At 33.9% G+C, this 14,975-nt stretch overlaps 1 protein-coding gene across 2 annotated transcripts in view; it reads left to right on the forward strand.

Moving 5' to 3' along the window:
* The window catches only part of Abca5 (ATP binding cassette subfamily A member 5), a 76,379-nt gene that overhangs the window by 13,124 nt on the left and 48,280 nt on the right, over nucleotides 1-14,975 (forward strand). For both annotated transcript variants that reach the window (XM_028865277.2, XM_037201398.1), the window contains exons 4-11: nucleotides 119-280; nucleotides 4,468-4,556; nucleotides 6,589-6,818; nucleotides 8,778-8,919; nucleotides 9,945-10,133; nucleotides 11,564-11,711; nucleotides 12,849-13,017; nucleotides 13,710-13,768. In XM_028865277.2, coding sequence (XP_028721110.1) covers nucleotides 119-280; nucleotides 4,468-4,556; nucleotides 6,589-6,818; nucleotides 8,778-8,919; nucleotides 9,945-10,133; nucleotides 11,564-11,711; nucleotides 12,849-13,017; nucleotides 13,710-13,768 — 1,188 coding nt within the window. The remainder of the gene's footprint in view (nucleotides 1-118; nucleotides 281-4,467; nucleotides 4,557-6,588; nucleotides 6,819-8,777; nucleotides 8,920-9,944; nucleotides 10,134-11,563; nucleotides 11,712-12,848; nucleotides 13,018-13,709; nucleotides 13,769-14,975) is intronic.

Below are 14,975 nucleotides of genomic sequence, written 5' to 3' on the forward strand. Positions count from 1 at the left end.
GACTAAGACAAAAGTACTGATAAAATATTCCATTCATCAAATATAATTATAAAATGATTCTACTGTATTTCAGTAAATGGTTGAAAGTTCTGAGTTACATTGTTCTAATATTTTATAGTTATAATTACTGAAGAATATGCAAATGAGAAAGAAATGCTAGCATCCAGTCTTTCTAAGTCAAGCAACTTTGTAGGTGTGGTTTTCAAAGACATCATGTCCTATGAACTTCGTTTTTTTCCTGATATGATTCCAGTGTCTTCTATTTATATGGATTCAAGAGGTAAGTAACTTTATATATAATCGTTTAACTCAGTGTTAAGTGCATTTCTTTAGAATCCAAATAAGAGTGTGTCCAGTATTGTCATTTTCAACTATACTTACTTGTTCAGGTAGGAAAACTAACATGAGCAGCATAAAAACCTTTAGGTATGAGGTCAGACATTGTGGCACTCGCCTTACTCCCAGGCAGCTTTCTGTATATGCAAGGTCAGCCTGATCTACATAGTTAGTTCCAGGGCATCTGGGGTACATGAGAGACCTATATCCAGAAATAAAAATTGTGTATGTACATTCTTCCAAATCTCTCTCTACACTAAATATATGCTATATAAAGTAACTATAACATTCATTTTAATTTTAATACACTTATGTAAATATCATTTATATTAAAAAATTGTATCTTTCGGCCGGGCGTTGGTGGCGCACGCCTTTAATCCCAGCACTCAGGAGGCAGAGCCAGGCGGATCTCTGTGAGTTCGAGGCCAGCCTGGGCTACCAAGTGAGCTCCAGGAAAGGCGCAAAGCTACACAGAGAAACCCTGTCTCGAAAAACCAAAAAAAAAAAATGTATCTTTCATTTTATGAGTTTCCAAATGTATAATTTTTCCTCCATGTAACCGTTTCCACTGTGGTATGATATAAATGTTTAAAATCTCAAGGTCTTCTACCAATGAAATTTCTTAAGTTTACATTTGAAACATGGAGAACGGCCTTCAGTTGTTTAAACTCATGAAAAGATAATATCAGCTCTGTTTATTATACAATAGTAAAGTCACTGTATTAAGTACAGAAAGTTTTTCCTTTATTCCAAAAACTTGTTTGGAAAATTCTTATTTTGCTTTTTATGAATTTGGACCTACTCATGTGTCAGAGATAAATGTGCATTATAGAATGATTTACCTTAAAACATTAAAGTGACTTACTTGTTTTATTTTGTATTTATGGGTATTTTGCCTGTTCATATGTATGTGCATCATGTGCATGCCTAGTGATCACAGAGGTGAGGAGAGGGTTTTGGATCCCTTGGAACAGGATTTTCATGTGGTTGTGAGTTATCCACTGAGAAATAAACCTGGGTCCTCAGCCTGCCCTCCCTCCCTCCCGTCCTCTCTCTCTCCCTCTGTATTATTTATTTACTCACTTGTTACTTAAAACAATTTTAAATTTAAATATATTTTGGTCATATTCTTCACCTCTCAGACCAAGTTTGTCCAGATCCTTTCCTCTCCCTATCCACCCAACTTAGTTATTTTTCAAAAAACCAAAAACCCAATACAACTACAAAATGTTTAAAATTTAGAAAACAAAATATATTTGCTAAAAGTGAAAAGAAAACAAAATACCAAAACTGTTACTAAATAAAAACATACACACAAAAGACCTATGGAGTTTATTATTTGCTGGTCAGCTACTCCTGAACATGAGATCTGCCCTGGAGTAATTGATATACCCAGTGTCATTTTGTTGGAGAAGACTGGTTTTTCTGTCTCCTAGCAGGTTTAAATGACAGTTCCATTGTTAACCTATACTCTAGAGGCAAAGTTTATATTCATTCATTCATTCATTTCATCTTTTTTTTTAAATTTTATTTATTTATTTATTATGTATACAGTGAGTGTTCAGCCTGCAGGCCAGAAGAGGGCACCAGATCTCATTACAGATGGTTGTGAGCCACCATGTGGTTGCTGGGAATTGAATTCAGGACCTCTGGAAGAACAGCCAGTGCTCTTAACCTCTGAGCCATCTCTCCAGCCCCATTCCATCTTTTTTTTTAGAAATATAACAAAATAAAATATAAGATAAAACAGAAACTATCACATTGAAGTCAGACAAGACAGATCTACAGAAGGAAAAGAGCCCAAGAGAAGGCACAATAATCAGAGACCCACTCATTTGTACACTTAGGAATCCCATAAAAAACATTAAACTGGAAACCATAATATAAGTGGGGAGGGCCTGGTGCAGACACATGCAGGCCCTATGCATGCTGCTTCAGTTTCAGTGAGTTCATATGAGTTTTGCTTATGTGGTTTTAGAGGGCCTTGTTTTTATTGGTGTCCTCCATCTCCTCTGGCTCTTAGATTCTTTTTTCATGTTCTCTGGGGTTCCCTGAGCTTTGAGATTTGATGGAGACATCCCAGTTAGGGCTGGCATTCCAAGGTCTTTAACTCTCTGTGTAATGTCTGGATTGGTTCTCTATATTCATTCCCACCTGCTGCAGGAGGAAGCTTCTCTGATGATTGAACAAAGCACAGATCTATGAGTATAGTAAAATATCAGTAGTAGTCATTTTATCACTACATTTTTTTTCTTTTTTGTTTTTAGACTTGTATTATTTGGTTTTGCCCTAGGTCCCTAGGCTAGCTAGTTTCTGGTTCTTAGTGTTGGTTATGGGTTTCATCTCATGGAGTTTGCTTTAAGTCAGATCAGGAATTGGTTGATTACTCTCACAAACTTTGTGCCACCATTGCCCTGGCGTATCTTGTAGGTAGTACACCATAAGGGTTTGTGGCTGGCTTGGTGTTTCCGTTTCTCTTTTGATAGCATACAGAGTACCTGCATGTAACAAATACCTGTAGCATAGGAGTGAAGGCTCTAGGTAGGCACCAGTTTGACGTCTCCATGTTCAGTGAGTTGTGTAGGTTGTCTTGAGCAGTGGGGCCTTGATGTCAGTTTGTAGAGAGAAACCTGTAGTGTTGGCAACAGCCTGGGTTGTTTGGGGATTCCTGAGTTGTTTCTTGGCTTTTGGCTAACAGCTCAATTAGTTATAACTCAAACCTGGTACTGGAAGCTTTGTTTGGTAACAAGAGATGGCCAGTTAGGTCTCTGTCTATCCCATTATTTGGCATTTTCACTTAGATCATCTTCATATATGTATATATTTTAGGAGGAATCTACTGTATTAGGTTTCCATACTAACCTCCAAATGCCCCTTAATTTTGTCTGTCTCTACCCATATTCCCTCTCTCATCCCTCCTTTTTCCATTCCTACTTGATCTTCCAATCCAGAACCCCCCATCAATATGTTCATAAAAATAATTCTATTTCTCTTTCCTAATGAGATATATCTGCTATTTCTAGTCCCTTACTCTATACCTACCCTCTGTGGTTCTATGGATTGTAGCTTGGTTATTATTGACTTCACAGCTAATATCCACATATAAGTGAATACATTCTGTATTTGTCTTTCTGGGTCTGGGATACATCACTCAGGATGATTTTTTTTCTAGTTCCATTCATTTGCCTGCAAATTTTATGATGTCATTTTTTTTAAACTGCTAGATAATACTCTTGTGAAAATGTACCATATTTTCTTTATCCATTCTTCTGTTGAGGGACATCTAGGTTGTTTGCAATTTATGGCTGTTATGAAGAGAGCAGCAATGAACGTGGTTGATTGAACAAGTGTCTCTGTGGTAGGACGAAGCATACTTTAGGTATAGTTGCATAGTTGAAACTTTGAGGTAGATCGATTCCCATCTTCCTGAGGAACAGCCACACTGATTTCCATAGTGGCAGTAAATGTTCTTAATCACTGAACCATCTCTCCAGCCCTAGAAAAGTGACTTTTCAATAATTGTGTTTATAATGAATTTATATCTTTATTCATTTACCATATAGTATCCTAACACATTTTTTTGTTTTATTTTATGTGATATGTGTGATATGTGTTATATGTGTGACTATATGTAAATCCACTGCATCTGTGTTGGAGGCCAGAGAACAACTTTTGGAAGTTGATTTTCTTCTATCTTGTTGAGGCATGGTCTTTCTTGTTTCTACTGCTCTGAACTCCAGGCTAGCTGGCCCATGACATGACCTTCTTGGGTTGTTCTGTCTTTGTCTATCATCTCACCATAGGAATGCTTGAGTTACACATACAAACCACCATATCTGGCTTTTTGTAGCTTTCATGGATAGAATTTGGATTATCAGGCTTGTGGGCCAGGTACTTTTACTCACTGACCCATCTTGCCAGCCTCTAACATGTATAATTTTGTCTGAGCGTTCAAATAAATAGGAATCTTACAGATACTTGTCTTTGAAGGTTAGTGGCATTATTCTCTTTGGTCCTGTAGAGAGTGATTGATTGATTGTGCTACTTTGGTAACCTTCCATGTGTTATTTTCAGAAGAAAGTCCTTACAATATTGTAAAGAATCTTATATCTCGTATTTTTCTCCCTATAGCTGGTTGTTCAAAGTCGTGTGATGCTGCTCAGTACTGGTCCTCAGGGTTTACAGTTTTACAGGCCTCAATAGATGCTGCCATTATACAGGTAAATGTAACAAAGGAAGAAAAATCAAACCATAATTTAATAATTATTCCTTAATTCTTTAAAGTTGGATTTGGTTAAATTACTTAAAAATATATATAATACATAACATAATCATTTGAGAAAAAAGATAAAATGGAAATAATATTTTCTAATTTAGTAATTCTTGAAGTCTACTTTTATTGTATAGTTTTATGAATATTATTCAGCATACTATATATCAATACCATATATTTATTGATTATAGGCAATATTTCTGAAATATTCCTGTATTATGAAGGATCTGAACTTTTAGACTTTTCACTTGAATTCAAATAAGTTAAGAGAAGGTGACTACCTTTATTATCTTAATTGTAGTGCTGGATTTTATTTTCGATTCACATTTATCCCTTATTTATTAAACAATGTTTCTAAGTTATATTCTCATATAAATTTATTTAATGTTTACCAACTCTCTGAGACTGAAACTGAAAATAAAGTTATATCAAGTAGCTTCAGGACTCTGAATTACTGGCAGAGGATCAGATTATAGTCTTTTGACTCCTAAGTCTAAGCGTTAGTACAATTCTGCCTCTAAGATGGTTTTTAAATTCTTAAATTATGCTCTAAAGGTATGGCCTTAAATTTTGTGCCTTAAGCGAGAGCCATTAGAATTACATATCACATTTCTACATTTTCTTTAGTATCTGTGGGGGTTTTTCCTATTTGCTTTTTCAATTTGAAATTTACTATAAAATATTTTAATATAAAAATGCATATAAGCAGTCTTCTCTACCAAACTGTACATTCAGAGTATGTATGATACAATAGAAGTAGGATTGGAGTCTGTAAACAGCAGTCTTGTCTCTTCTAGCTGTTAAACTTCTAGGTAGCACACTGGCTGTAAATGTAATACTTTTTTTGTGACAGGACTCTTGTAAGAACCAAATAAGATAATGTGTGTAGAATTGATTGCAACTTGCACGCTATGGCTGTATTAGGGTTTGTAATACAGTGTTACTTCAGTTGTACTGTTAAGATAAAGATTGAAATATTATCTGTGTCTCTATGATGATACTACAGAACTTAATTGTGATTCAGTCAGACATTAGCCCTCACCAGCTTAGACCACTGTGGGTAGTACAGGGTTGTAGTTCAGGCATTTATTTGAATATTAGACGTATCAGTTGGTAAATATTTTAATTACATAATTCTGTAAATATATCCTGTGTATCTATTTTAGTTTAGTTTAGTCTAGTTTAGTTGTTTAGTTTAGTTTAGTTTAGTTTTTCAAGACAGGGTTTCTCTGTGTAGCTTTGGTGCTTGTCCTGGATCTCGCTCTGTAGACCAGGTTGTCCTTGAACTCAGAGAATTCCACCTGGCTCTGCCTCCCAAGTGCTGTGATTAAAGGTGTGTGCCACCACTGCCCGGCCTGAGTTTTTCAATTTTAAAGCAGTAAGAAAACATGCTTTTGCCAAGGACGGTGGTGGCGCACGCCTTTAACCCCAGCACTCGGGAGGCAGAGCCAGGCAGATCTCTGTGAGTTCCAGGCCAGCCTGGGCTACAGAGTGAGTTCCAGGAAAGGCACAAAGCTACACAGAAACTCTGTCTCGAGAAAAAAAAAACCAAAAAAAAAAAAAAAAAAAAAGAAAACATGCTTTTTAAATAAAAGAGACTTTTAAAATATAGCCATAGGAATGGTGGCTATTAATCATTCCTACAAGCCTCAGCTTTGAAGAAGCAAGCATATTCTTAATATGCCTTTAATCTGCTTAATGTGATAATAAAATCATATGATTTTATTTTATTTGATGAATTAATCAAAATTTATTCATTCCATTCTTCAAACTTTTAATTTCCAGAATGAATTAAAAGGAGAATTCGGCTTTATATGATGATATTATGGTCACTCACTTTGTTTCAAGAGTGTGGTTTTTTTTTAAGTATTTTATTTGCATGAGGTTACTTACTAATTTTAGGTAATAATAATCACATTTTATTAGGAGCTATTGTCAGAACTAAATTAATTTAATGTGTTTACATTTTGTAATTATAGCTGAAGACCAATGTTTCTCTGTGGAAGGAGCTGGAGTCAACTAAAGCTGTTATCATGGGAGAAACTGCTGTTGTAGAAATAGACACTTTTCCCCGAGGAGTCATTTTAATATATCTAGTCATAGCATTTTCACCTTTTGGGTACTTTTTGGCAATTCACATTGTAGCAGAAAAAGAAAAAAAGTTAAAGGAATTTTTAAAGATAATGGGACTTCATGACACTGCTTTTTGGTATGTTTAACTGTTTATTACTTAGTATAGTTAACAGTTGTATTAAATATACAGATCTTGAGCAGTATATTCTAATTTACCCAATTTGATGTAGTGCTGATCCTGATCCTTGTAATATTTTCATTTTAGAATTTGAGATTAGCTAATTAGTTGCTTGTTTTACTGTAAGGGAAGAGTAATGTGGGAAGTTTGTGTTGACACTACATTTAAATTTTATCTCACATTCTGTTTGAACCCATTATCCATGTACCATGTATTTCATCTCATCATTGCACTGAAGATATGAAATCTCTAAAAATTAAAAGTTGACTATTAATGTCCTTTCCTAATGTCATAGCATATACATAACACTGAAAATTTAGTTAAAAAGATCAGGGTCTGCACATGTAGTTCCTGAACTCTTTTCCCCACTTGAAAACTTCAGTAAAGAAAGATGAGGAACATACAGGTAATTTATAGAGACACAATGGAGAAAAAAGTTCCCATGAGTGAGTGTTACTATATCAGCATTTTTATACAGTGCTAATTTTATGGAGGCATGAATATTTATAAATAGCTAAGTACGTTTTTTTCTTTCTACTGTGTATTAAGACACATTGTTTATAAGCTGGCTGGCTTGTGCCTGCTTATAATGCACTAAAAAATCAGGAGGGTCTTGAGTCTGAGGCCAGCCTAGGCTATATTGCCAGATGCTGTTTCAAACAAAAACTGGTTTCTTTTAGCTCATTTAGGAGGAAGGTTAGTACTGTGTAAGTTGCTATTAAAAGATGCATTTACACATTTTTATTTGGCCTATTCTAACAATTATAAAACTTTTATTATGTCTTAACATTTTCTTTGCTTTTTAAATTTATTTTTATTTTGCATGTATGAATGTTTTGCCTGCATGTATGTCTGTACACCATGTGTGTGCAGTGTTTGCAGAAGCCAGAAGAGAGAATTGGATTTTCTGGGACTGGAATTACAGATGGTTCTTAGCCCCTTTGTCAGTCCTAGGAATCAAACCCAGGTCCTCTGCGAGAGCAATGAGCAGTCTTAACTACTGAGCTATCTCTCCAGCCCCATACTGTTATTTTGAAAGAGGTCTCTATAAGTAACTCTGGCTGTCTTGGAACTTCCTAGGTAGACCAGGGTGGCCTTGAACTCACAGGGGTCTCCCTTCCTCTGCCTCCTGAGTGCTGGGATTAAAGGTGTGCGTGACTACACCTAACTTTTCTTTCTTTTTTTTTTTTTTAAATGTTCTAGAAATGGTTTTTAAGAAGCAATGAATTATTATTTTTGTATTGAAATTGCTAGATGAATTTAGCTCTAAGTGATAAATATATACTAACTCAAATAAATGTTTAAATTTGAAGTTTTCTTTAAAATGATTTTTCTTCAATGCTAATGGGAAAAGAAATAAAATGTGAAATTAAATACTATAATAATTCCATTGAGCTCTGATTTGAGGGAAATTCTTGAGTAAAAATAGTGACTCTAGTTTGATCTTATTAATCAGCAGCTCACAAGGTATGAGTATGGTAATTATGTCATTAATTGGTAAGGACTTTTGTGTTTTTGATAACCAAACATTCAGGGTTTAATTATAGTTAATTTCATAAAGAAAACAATTATATGGACTTACTAAACTTTTACAGTTTAAGAGAATCAGAGATGCTGGTGCTCTTTTGGATTTTGAGAGTATTAGCTTTAATCATGAATTGCTATTACATTTTAAAAATTTTTGATTCTGAGAGATAGCATTTTATCTCTATATCAGTCACATTCACCTGTGGCTTGACTAATACTTTATTCATGGTTATTTAACAATATTAATTTTCAGTACATGAACACATGCAAATAAATTCATTTAAAGAATAAAATGGCTAAAACAAATTTGAAGCTTAGTTTAAAGTAATTTGTTTTTCACTGCTGAAGTGCGTTCATTTGACTATAAATGTATTTGTGCTTTCATTGTAGGCTTTCCTGGGTTCTTCTGTATACAAGTTTGATTTTCCTTATGTCACTTCTAATGGCAGTCATTGCAACAGCTTCGTCCTTATTCCCTCAGAGTAGCAGCGTTGTGATTTTTCTACTCTTCTTCTTATATGGATTATCATCTGTGAGTATTTTAACCAGAAATATCAAAGTGCCTTCATAATGCATTTATGATCTTTTATTGATTAACTTAGTCAATTTTCCATATAAAAATATAAAGATATTTTTGCTAAGTTACAGATAAATAACTAAATAGTGCATGGTGTAGTATTGTATAATAATGCTTTTAGAAAAATTATAATCTCATGTTTAAATCTAACTTGTTTTTGGTATATTATATTTTACATGTAGTTCTGATGTTGTCTAGAAGATTGTACACTGCTATATTTTTCCCCCTTTCATGAAGCCTTGACTCAAATTATGCTCTAGGACAATTAGTTTTAAAGGCTTTTTTTTTTAAAAAAATGTAGTTCTTTAGTAGTCTGATAGTCATTTGGTATGCTAACTGATGACTGACCATTATTTTAAATGATTCTAGGTTTCATTATGATTGATTTATGTGCCTGTCTGTATATTGTTAAATACTTTTACTATCATTTTCATTCTTCAAAATAATAAATTATAAATAACTCCTATTTCTAGTATAAAGACCTAATATCATTTTCAACACTCAGTTTAAAACATAGATTCTTTGTTTAAAAACTTACTGGAAACTTGGGTGATGACCCAGTAGGTAAAGTGCTTGCCTGACGAAGGTAAGGACCCGAGTTTAGATCTCCAGCACCCACATAAATGTTTCTGAAACCCCAGTGTGGGGGTTGAAGATTGGGAAGGTGAGGGGATAGAAACAGGTGGGTGGGTCCCTGGGGCTAGCTAGCCAACACATGGCTCCTCATGGACTCCATTGTATAAATGTGCTTATGTTTCCCTATTATATAAATAAATGTAGGCATTAATATTTGTCAGTTTAAAAATTTTAAATGTGTATATCTATTTCTGTAAAAACAAAGCTTCTTCCTGTAGCATTTAGAAATTATATTTTAACAGCTGTAGTTTCTCATGAATGCAACTTTCTTTCACAAAAAAGTTAATTTGCTTTTCTGTCAGTGTATATGAGTTATATATTAACCTAACATTTATGCTTTTCAGGTGTTTTTTGCTTTAATGCTGACACCTCTTTTTAAAAAATCAAAACACGTGGGAGTAGTTGAGTTTTTTGTCACTGTGGCACTTGGATTTGTTGGCCTTTTGATAGTCCTCATGGAAAGTTTCCCCAAGTCGCTAGTGTGGCTCTTCAGCCCTTTCTGTCAGTGTGCCTTTCTGATTGGTATTGCCCAGGTAGGTAATGCATTCATCTTTCATTTGCCAAGTGTTTTCATCCGCCAAAGTGCTTGCCGGTTGGTTGCAGTGTCTTGTCCTACCACTAATAGCACCTTTTGTTTGTAAACAACATTAACATTTCTTGAGAAAGAAATGCAAGAAAATTGTTAAATTTCATCAGAAAGGAATATACTAGAGTATACCTTATATTTACTGTCACTTATAATGTCTCCAATTTTAAGTTTTCAGTTAAATATCTTGCTTACAAGTTGTTCAGTTTTTGCTTTAGTGTATCTCATAACTCTGTTTCAGTGTAATAACTCAATTTATTAGAAGTCATTGGTTGAGTTCCAAATAATCTTCATTGTTCTATTGTAAACACTTAAATTTATTTCAGAAGAATGCTGAGCAGAAAATTGTGTATGACACAGAACAAAATTATCATGAGTAAAATAATAAAATATGTTTAAGTGTGTAGGGTAGGTTTTATTAGTCTAGGAGCCATGGAATTGTCATTTATCTAAATAATATTTAGAATTAGGGGAAGCAGAGATATCTTAGTGGTTAAGAGAACTAGCTACTTTTCTAGAGGTTCAAAGTCCAATTCCTAGCATCCCCTTTCAAGTGGCTTTCAAGTGGCTATAATCCTAGTGATAGGAATCTGATGCTCTCTTTTGCTCCTACGTGCCTGGTGCCTAGACATACATGTGGGCAAAGCATCTGTATACATAAAAAAATTTAAATTAAGAATACTTATATTATAAATTTGGTTTTTTATTTTTCTTACATGTATAGTCAGAGTCAAATGGAAAAAATCTCATAAGGAGCTATTTATAGAGTAGAACATAAACTCAGTTATTATATGTGATTTATGTTTGATGTTATGTAGATGTTTTATGAGGTAACATTGCAGTAGATTATTTATAAATATATTAATCAATTGATTTAATTACTTGAAACTTAAGAGTCATTGTTACACACTTTGAGACTGTACTGTTGCATACAAGCTTCAGAAGCATAGACTGGGAAAAAAAGAATTAAAAGGTGGGCATGGTGGTGCATTCCTTTAATCTCAGCATGCCTTTAAATCCTTTAATCAGGAGACAGAGGCAAGTAGATTTCTGAATTCAAGGTCACCCCAGTCTACAAAGACCCTGTCTCACAAAACAAAACAAAAAAACTCACACAGAATAGAAACCATGATTAAATGAATCATTTAGATAAATGTTCTCTCTCTCTCTCTCTCTCTCTCTCTCTCTCTCTCTCTCTCTCTCTCTCTGTCTCTGTCTCTCTCTCGGTGGTCCTTACTATTTTCCTTATAATGGCTTGTTACTAATTAGTTTTTAAATAGTTTTGTTAATGTCACTCTGGATAAAACAAATGATGCTTAGTAGTGTTAGCTTTGTTCTAATCATCTTTATGAATAAAGCTGTTGTTTTTGTTTTCAGGTCATGCATTTAGAAGATTTTAATCAAGGGGCCTTGTTCTCTAATCTGACTGAAGGCCCCTGCCCTCTAATCATCACTCTTGCCATGCTGGCTCTTGATAGTGTAGTCTATGTCCTCCTGGCTGTTTACCTTGATCAAGTCATTCCAGGTATGTGCTTGGTTACTGTAAGATTCTAAAGGAATTTTGCTCATATAGGGTTAGTTTAACTTTTTTTCCCCTCCTAGTCAGAGTATTTTAAGTCTTTGGTGGTTTAATTTGCTTTTAAGTAATATATATGCATATATTCACAATATACATTATGTTGTGTATTCACCAGCCACTAGTGAACATAAGGAGATTGTGTAAAAAGAGAGATGTTTGTTTTGAAAGGTTAGTTGACCTTCACAACTCAATCCTTTATTATGTTAATCTCTTAAAACTATTTTATTTAACCCTTTAAAATCTAAAACTATGAAGCAATCTTGTAACTCCAAACACTTTTCTTCACCTTTAAAAAATTTAATTTTGGGGCTGGAGAGATGGCTCAGTGGTTAAGAGCACTGACTGCTCTTCCAGAGATCCTGAGTTCAGTTCCCAGCAAACACATGGTGGCTCACAACCACTTGTAATGAGATCTGGTGCCATCTTCTGGCCTTCAGGGACACATGCAGGCAGAATATTGTATACATAATAAATAAATCTTTAAAAAAAATTTAATTTCATTTTTAAAAATTAAAATACAATTATATCATGTGCCTTTCACTTTACTCCCTCCAACTCTTTTCATGTCCCTGCCCCCCCAAATTCATGGCCTCTTTTTGTTGCAGTTACATCTATCTGTCTTTCTGTCTGTCTGTCTAAATATCTGTCTAAATGCATAAGTATATAAATACAACCCACTGAGTATCTTTAGTGATGTTTGTATATGATTTCAGGGCTGACCATGTCACCCTTCATCATTTACCATGTGTTCTTGAGGTCCTCATTACATTTTTCTGTATTCCAGGTCTGGCTAATATGATAAAAAGTTATTTAATTAATTATTACTAGTTTTCTTTTGAGACAAGGTCTTACTCTATAATCTTTTCTGGGCTGGAACTTGCTGTGTAGTTTCTGCTAGCTTTAACAACAGAATCTATTTGCCTCTGCTTCCCAAGTGCTACGATTCAGTGTTTGTGCTACCACACCCGTCTAATATGACTTTTAAAATCAAAATTAAGAAAATAAGGTTATTTACTATCTATGATTTTAAAAATGCTTTCAGAAAGAATATCTTATAGCTGTGTTTTTAATTTCTATTTTTAGGAGAATTTGGCTTAAGGAGATCATCTTTATACTTTCTAAAACCATCGTATTGGTCAAAAACCAAAAGAAATTATAAGGAGCTATCAGAGGGCAACGTTAATGGGAATATTAGTCTTAGTGAAATTGTTGAGCCTGTTTCTTCAGAATTTATAGGAAAAGAAGCTATAAGGTATGATTCATTTTTGGAAGTATAGGTAGAAGTGATGATGGAAATTGTGACATTTAAATCCTATGTTATACTATCATAAAAGATGTGGAATGAGAAAATTCACATTTGTAGGCAGTTTGATATTGCTGACATGAAATGACATCTAGTTTATATCTCCTTTAATGAAAAATGAAAATAATCTGTAAATTCTTTGAAACAAGTGCTTCACTTAGAAGTTGTCTGAGCATGAAAAGGAGTGAATGATGCAAAAAATGGAGAGCAGCAGTGTACTTTTGTAGCTTCTTAGATAATTGTGTCCTTAATGTCACTTTTCTTTGGTTTTTTGCTTTAGCAGGAAGGTGGTTTATTATTTTTTCCTATTAAATATTTCAGCCTTTTCTTTCCTCCTCCATTTTTTGTACAATAATGCAAATTTATTCTTGTTTTGAATATGTGATTACAAAATATCCCTCTAGTTCCACCTATCCATTTTTTCCCCAAATTTGAATATCTGTTACCCGATGTACGTGTGTACATCACTGTCTTAAATAGTGTGGAGTGTATCTTATATTGCTAGAGATATATAGCTAGTTCAGAATTTAAAAGGTACATCATAAAGCAATTAAGACAGCTTGGATAAAAATATCATATGTGTAAACACATGTAATCATAAATTTTTGTGTATATTTCTAATATAAATCTGTGTTTTTCAGAATAAGTGGTATTCAGAAGGCCTATAGAAAAAAAAATGAAAATGTGGAGGCTTTGAGAAGTAAGTACCCTGCCCAGAATTTAGTCCATAGCATCATAGTATAAATGGAGAAGTTTAAACTTATCTGTTAGGATTTTCTGCCTTGCCATTATAGATACTTTATGTGACTAATGTCAATAATAAAACTTACAGCATGGAAGTTAAGAAAGCCAGAAAGTGGTATCTGTTAATATGAGAATACCCAACTATTTGAACCAGTTTATATTCTATTCTTTTACACTTTATTATTGTGTACATGTATATATATTAGTTATCTCTTTTTAAGATTCTGTTTGTTGTGATGAACTATCTTGAGAATTGGGGTACATTTAGCAATATGTCAATATCTTCCAGGATCAGTAAAGTACACATACACTGACATTTTTAATCTATGTGACTTTACTGTGGTAGGGTACAGTGGTATGTTAGTATAGTTTTATTTTACATTGGCCCAATACATAGTGCTCCTTATCATTCCTTCATTGGGCATTTGAATGTTCTTTTTCTAAAGTACCTATTTAAGGTTTTTTTTTTTTTTTTTCGAGACAGGGTTTCTCTGTGTAGCTTTGCGTCTTTCCTGGATCTTGCTCTATAGACCAGGTCTGGCCTCGAACTCACAGAGGTCTGCCTGCCTCTGCCTTCCAAGTGCTGGGATTAAAGGCGTGTACCACCACTCGGCCTAAGTTTTTCATTTTTAATATTTTAGGTTCATGGCTTGTGTTAGATAAAGGTATTCAGATATCCTATTCTAATGTGAAGCATGCCTTTTGGTTCTAACCAGTGTGTTTTGATGAGCATATGCAAATTCTTAATTTAAATTCCGTCCAGTATATGAGTCTGTCATTTCTGGCTGCAGTGCTATTAATGATAAATGATTCTTTAATTGTTTTACTTAACATTAAAGGTTAGTTATAGCCTCCAATGTGAGTTATTCAACTGGAAGTTACTGCCAATGCCAAGAAGCAAGAAAAAGAAATAAACAATACCCAGGTTGTAAAGGAACCAATGAAATCAACTTACTTTCAGATGAAATGATCAGTCTCTGTAATAAATATAATAAAACTAAAAATGTGTTTAGAAGAGTGACAGGGTACAAGATAAATATATATATAAAATCAATTGTGTGTCTGCATCCCCTCATCAAATAATTGAAAATTAAAATAAAAAGCAGTATTCACTATAGCATAAAAATATTATGCATTTATAAATAAATCTGAGAAAAATGTAG

This window comes from Peromyscus leucopus, chromosome 8b (genome assembly GCF_004664715.2).
Source record: "Peromyscus leucopus breed LL Stock chromosome 8b, UCI_PerLeu_2.1, whole genome shotgun sequence".
Classification (NCBI taxonomy): Eukaryota; Metazoa; Chordata; class Mammalia; order Rodentia; family Cricetidae; genus Peromyscus; species Peromyscus leucopus.